The following is a 6000-nucleotide window of genomic DNA, read 5'->3' as shown; positions in this document are numbered from 1 at the left end:
CAAAGTTCATAATTTAACAGTGGCTATGACAAAATCTGCAATGGAAAACAGGGTTGCTTATGAACTTAAATGCTAGTTGTATCTTCAGTTAATTAGTTTCTGATAATTTTTAGTACTTTACAAGAAAGTGGGAATGCTTAGCTTGGTATTTTGTGTGTGTCATTACATAGAATTGTACTAACTCACTCACATAGTTTTTCCTGTATCAAAGTATATTGCTAACTTTAAATAGATGTAATTTTTAATTAACATGTTTTATAATGAAACTGATGGTATCACTGGGATCAGTGCAATCAAAATAAGAATCTGAATAATAAATTCAAGTGCAGAACTAAGCCTAAATAAGAACTTGGGACTTTTAAGTATATGTTACAGGCTAACAGGTAAATGTATTGAAAATAAGATAAAAATTAGGAAAAAAATTGGTTAACTATAGGAGTAGAAAAACATAACAGGTCACAAGAATTCACTTTTCTTTGGTAACTCAGGAACTCTTCATGAATAAAAATTTTTTATGTTTACAGTTTGAGAAGTCCCCTGCATAACAGTTAAGAGATCCTTTGGGATTGAAATAATTACACAGCTGCACTGCAATTTATTTATTTCAATGTGCCAAGCAGCTATATCACACAAATTTACCTTCAGTTATGAATGTAAAACTGCCTAAGTTGATCATTGTTGTCTGTTCTTTTGGAACATCCAACAGCAAGCTAAGCTTTCCCACTTAGCAGGAAAGTACTTCAAATTACTGGAAACTAATTGATTGAAGACATGATTACCATTTAAGTTCGTAAGCAGTCCTATTTTCCATTTGAAAGACACTCCCATCTTTACTTAATCTATGAAACCATATGTGTCAGTCATAACAGAAAATCCCATTTTATGCTCAAGACGAGGGGGGGGGGGGGGGGGGGGTGTATAGTTTCAAAATTGAAAAGATGTCCTCTCCGAGTGCTGCAATGGGTGTAACAGAGCACCAAATGCAGTCACTGAGCTATGAATTCTGCAGTTCCGTTGGCCTGACTGCACAATAGAGCGATAACCTGGAGAAATGAGGCTGATCTAGGTTTGGTCTTACACCATTAAAAGTAGATTCTACCTGCCAATTTAAGGGTGTTTCTGGAAGTCACATTCATCTAGTTGGTTCGGTCCACAGCTCATGGTCTAGTGGCTAGCATTGCTGCCTCTTGGTCACACGGCCTGGGTTCGATTTCCGGCTGGGTTGGGGATTTTTCTCTGCCCGCAGACTGGGTGTTTGTGTTATCCTCATCATTTCATCATCATCAATCGTAACAGTGCTCGATAGGATTGCGTAAAAAATTGGGACTTTGAGTGGGCGCTGATGACCATGCAGTTGAGTGCCCCACTCATCATCATCATCATCATCATCATCATCATCATCATCATCTAGTTCTTTCTAGGCCCTTGGATGACTTGTGCTCTCAGGTTCTGTAAAAGCTTAATTATGTATATAAACAACAACAACAACTACAATAATGATAGTTTTTTCTAAGGCTCAATTTCTTGGTGAAAATCTTTCTATTGGACGTCACTTTGGCAACTTGCATGAGCCTAACTTACCCCAGTTATCCAATAGGGAAAAGGGGACCCACAGTTTCACACAGAATTGAAATCACGTGTTGTTTCTGGTGGCTCCCCACATCACTGAGAGGCAAAGGATAGGCTGAAACAAAAACTGAAGAATCCATGATCCGACAGAGATTCGGTCCTGCAGCCTCTCGGTTTTCAGGCATGCACTTTACTGCTAGAACATCAGGCTTGACATTTATACAAGCAGCTCATGTATAGCTTTCAATGAGTGAGTTTGCAAGTATCAAAATATGACTGTATCTTTTGACTGAATAGTTTTAGAAGCTTAAATTATTTGCACTACCCAGAGGCCACAGACTTTAGAATCTGACATGAATTTCAACTTGATAGATCAACCTGTTGCTGAGAAAAAGGTGTCTTAATAGAAGGCCAGACAGATAGATGGAAAACAAATGGCATTTTTTTTAATGTGATATAATTACAAATTAGCGGTCTCAGATTTTTTTCCTTTACTTGCCTCTTGTCAAATTTTATGATTGTATGTCAACAGGAAGTACCCTATAGATTTTGATGAGTGAGTTTGTGAGTATCAAAATATGTGACACAAGTAGCAGTACCTTTTGATTGCATTGACTTGGAAGCATAAATTTTTTTACACTGCAAAGGGACAATAGACCTTGGTATGTGACATAAATTTCAACTTGATACCTCAGCTCATTTCTTAGAAAAGGGATGCAGACATACAGACAAGTGGATGGACTTCAAAATTATCAGGGGTTCTATTTTTTCCAATTGAGGTATGAAACCCTAAAAATAGAAAGCAGGAAGGTGATGAAACAAATGCAGTAATGTGATCACATGTGTTTTGTAAGCAAAGAAAGTTTTGATATATCAAATCTAATAACACTTTGAAAAAAGTTTACAGCCTGCTCCTCCACTTCAAGGAGTATTAATATTGGTTATTTTTGTTGATATTTAACAGAATTTTCTCAATCATTTGGAATTTTTTCTGTTCAGTTTTTTAATTTTCTTTTCATACTCATTTCAAGCTTTATTTCATACTGTGTCGGATACACTTAATTTCACCAGATGAAATTTTATGTCGCTGAATCAAAAACCTTATTCATATTATTCATCTTATTCATATTAATCATGTAAAAGCTGTACTTTTCATAAACAATTGAATAACCTTACTGTTAAAAATTAAAGTAATCCATCATACAAATACTAATTTGAGAACTACAAATTATATGTTGCACAGTAAGTTTTGTATATTTCTTATCAAATTTAGTTCCTGGGGCACAACACATTTTCTACTAACTCAGCCACTCAGTTACCCAAAAAAAGACAATTTCTGAATCATCACCCCCCCCCCCCCCCCCCCCCCATTTTTTGGAAAACTTCTGCAGATGCTCAATGGGAGTGGAACATGTTGTTGTCTGCAGCTCATGGCAGTACGATATGTTAAAGCAATTCATTACTTATTACAGTCAGTGCTGTTTTTCTGGGGGAACGCTGGGGGATGCATACCCCTAAACTTTTTCGTTGATAAAGTAATTTTTTTACGATGTTGAGATCATAGGAGAGTGCCAAAGATTTATTTCACGGACGTAAATCTTTTATTTCATTTTTTCATGTTGGTAATTGCAATATGAACAATACCAGTGCAGTTTTTGGTGGAAAAAGTGATGTCATTGACTGTTTCAAGCATTTAGAAGCTGCGGCAACCATTCTCGACAACTAAATCGCTGGCAGCCAGTTAAACAAGCATGTGGTGCCCTTGCCCGCTAATAGTGGGTGATGGTAGTGCTAAACGGATATGCGTATGCTCAAATGCCGAGCTACCGATAGATGTCTCTACGGTCCCACTACCATGATCCTTCGCGATTCACTGCCATCTTTGTTTCGTTGTTCTTTATTTGTTTGTTTGTTCTGTTCTTGTCGGTTGTGCGAAGTTTTACAGTATGTCCTGTAAGTTAAGCTGTTCTCCTGAACCTGAGTACTGAACCTACATGTGAAAATGCAGTGAACGAATGTGTGCATGATAGAAAATTAAATAATTGTCCAGAATGTTGGACTTTCGAACAATAAACATTTTTTAGAAAAAAAGCGCTGGTTACAGTTAATGACAGAATAGACAGATGACCACTCACTTTAGTAACTTATTGACCTTTTGTTCAATAGAATGTGCATGACATCTCTGGTTTGTATTTTTCCCTTGTGGTTCCAGTTTTTTAATACTCCTAACATTGTAATCCCTTGGTATTTCTTTTCGCCTTCCAAAATCCAAAGCAGATGAAAGTTTGAAAACGCAGCAGTAACCATTATTTAGTCATATGACTGTAAGCTCATTATTACTGTGTGCGCGCGAGTGTATACCCGTCCTTTTTTCCCCCCTAAGGTAAGTCTTTCCGCTCCCGGGATTGGAATGACTCCTTACCCTCTCCCTTAAAACCCACATCCTTTCGTCTTTCCCTCTCCTTCCCTCTTTCCTGATGAGGCAAAAGTTTGCTGCAAAAGCTTGAATTTTGTGTGTATGTTTGTGTGTCTATCGACGTGCCAGCGCTTTCGTTTGGTAAGTCACATCATCTTTGTTTTTAGATATATTTTTCCCACGTGGAATGTTTCCCTCTATTAATTCATATATATATATATATATATATATATATATATATATATATATATATATATATATATATATATATATATATATATATATATATATATATAAATAAATAAAAAAATTCTTAAGCAAATGTGTAAATTAATACACCTGTCAACTACAATTATTTTATGTAAATGAGAATCATATATGATGTTCCTTTTTGTGGTAAAAAGCGATAACAAAATGTAAGTAGTAACATGATAAATAAGAAAGTTTAGCTCTGGCTTTCAGTAATAATAATTTATTTACAATGTGTTTTATAATTGTTACAATAACTGTCTGAAATATACTGCACAAAGCAACACACCATACTACCTCTGTCTGTCTCTCCATTTCACCGACTGATAAATGAGGTCTCCATCTTCGGACAGAGTGGCAATCACAGCCCTCTTTCTGACATTAGTTCCCAGTCTTCCAAAGGTTATAAATTCATAGAGAGAGATTGAACATTCTCGTTCCTTGCACAAAATGAGAAAATGTGCATGAAATTTAAGTGGGTCGCCTGCAACAAATAAATTAATTATTCTTTGACAAAATCAAAAGACATTTTACATTGTTTTATTTGGACACTTAAAAAAAATGGTTTGTTCCTTCTGTGCAATGCTGTGTACTTTTTTAAAAAACAGATTATGATAGCTTTAGTGTTCTTATAACCGGAGGAAAAAATATAGTGATAAAATTCCAGTTTTTATAAACTGAATGGATTGTCTGATAAGGAGACCCTCCATACTGTAAATCACGAATTTTGATGCGCTTCAAATATGTTGTAGAGGCACTTACCCTAAGTATCTGGCTATCCGGTTTTTTAGAAAATCGATTTTGAAGTTCATTGCATGCTTTGTATACCCATAACATTACATATATTCCAAGCAAGTCAGTGTAGCACAGCGGTAAAGGTTCACGGCTATCGCACTAGAGGCACCGTGACCGAATCCTGTTCATGTACTTTCCTCCCCCTGTTTTCGTTTTATAATATCAAATATTTCATTGGAACATTTTCAATTAAAATTTTGAAGTTCACTATATAAAAAAAACAGATGATTTGACTTACCGAACGACAGTGCTGGCAGGTCGATACACACAAACAAACACACGAAATTCAGCTTTCACAACAAACTGTTGCCTCATCAGGAAAGAGGGAAGGAGAGGGAAAGACGAAAGGATGTGGGTTTTAAGGGAGAGGGTAAGGAGTCATTCCAATCCCGGGAGCGGAAAGACTTACCTTAGGGGGGAAAAAAGGACAGGTAGAATTTCGTGTGTATGTTTGTGTGTCTATCGACCTGCCAGCACTTTCGTTCGGTAAGTTACATCATCTGTATATAAAAACAATCAATATAATAGAGGGAAACATTCCACGCGGGAAAAATATATTTAAAAACAAAGATGATGTGACTTACCATACGAAAGCGCCGGCAGGTCGATAGAAACACAGGCAGACACACAAAATTCAAGCTTTTGCAACAAACTGTTGCCTCGTCAGGAAAGAGGGAAGGAGAGGGAAAGACGAAAGGAAGTGGATTTTGAGGGAGAGGGTAAGGAGTCATTCCAATCCCGGGAGCGGAAAGACTTACCTTAGGGGGGAAAAAAGGACGGGTATACACTCGCGCGCACACAGTAATAATGAGCTTACAGTCATATGACTAAATAATGGTTACTGCTGCGTTTTCAAACTTTCATCTGCTTTGGATTTTGGAAGGCGAAAAGAAATACTAAGGGATTCCCTCTTTCCTGACGAGGCAACAGTTTGTTGCGAAAGCTTGAATTTTGTGTGTATGTATGTGTCT

General features: G+C 36.7%; 1 protein-coding gene across 2 annotated transcripts in view; it reads right to left on the bottom strand.

Annotated features, from left to right (window-relative positions):
• Positions 1 to 4441: 4441 nt before the first annotated feature.
• The window catches only part of LOC124612710 (tRNA-splicing endonuclease subunit Sen34), a 63649-nt gene continuing 62090 nt past the window's right edge, over positions 4442 to 6000 (bottom strand). For both annotated transcript variants that reach the window (XM_047141061.1, XM_047141062.1), the window contains exon 5: positions 4442 to 4718. In XM_047141061.1, coding sequence (XP_046997017.1) covers positions 4528 to 4718 — 191 coding nt within the window. In that variant the 3' untranslated portion in view covers positions 4442 to 4527. The remainder of the gene's footprint in view (positions 4719 to 6000) is intronic.

Source organism: Schistocerca americana, chromosome 4 (genome assembly GCF_021461395.2).
Source record: "Schistocerca americana isolate TAMUIC-IGC-003095 chromosome 4, iqSchAmer2.1, whole genome shotgun sequence".
NCBI classification, from domain to species: domain Eukaryota; kingdom Metazoa; phylum Arthropoda; class Insecta; order Orthoptera; family Acrididae; genus Schistocerca; species Schistocerca americana.
The sequence above is the reverse complement of the archived record's forward strand: the minus strand, read 5'-3'. Positions and strand labels throughout refer to the sequence as shown.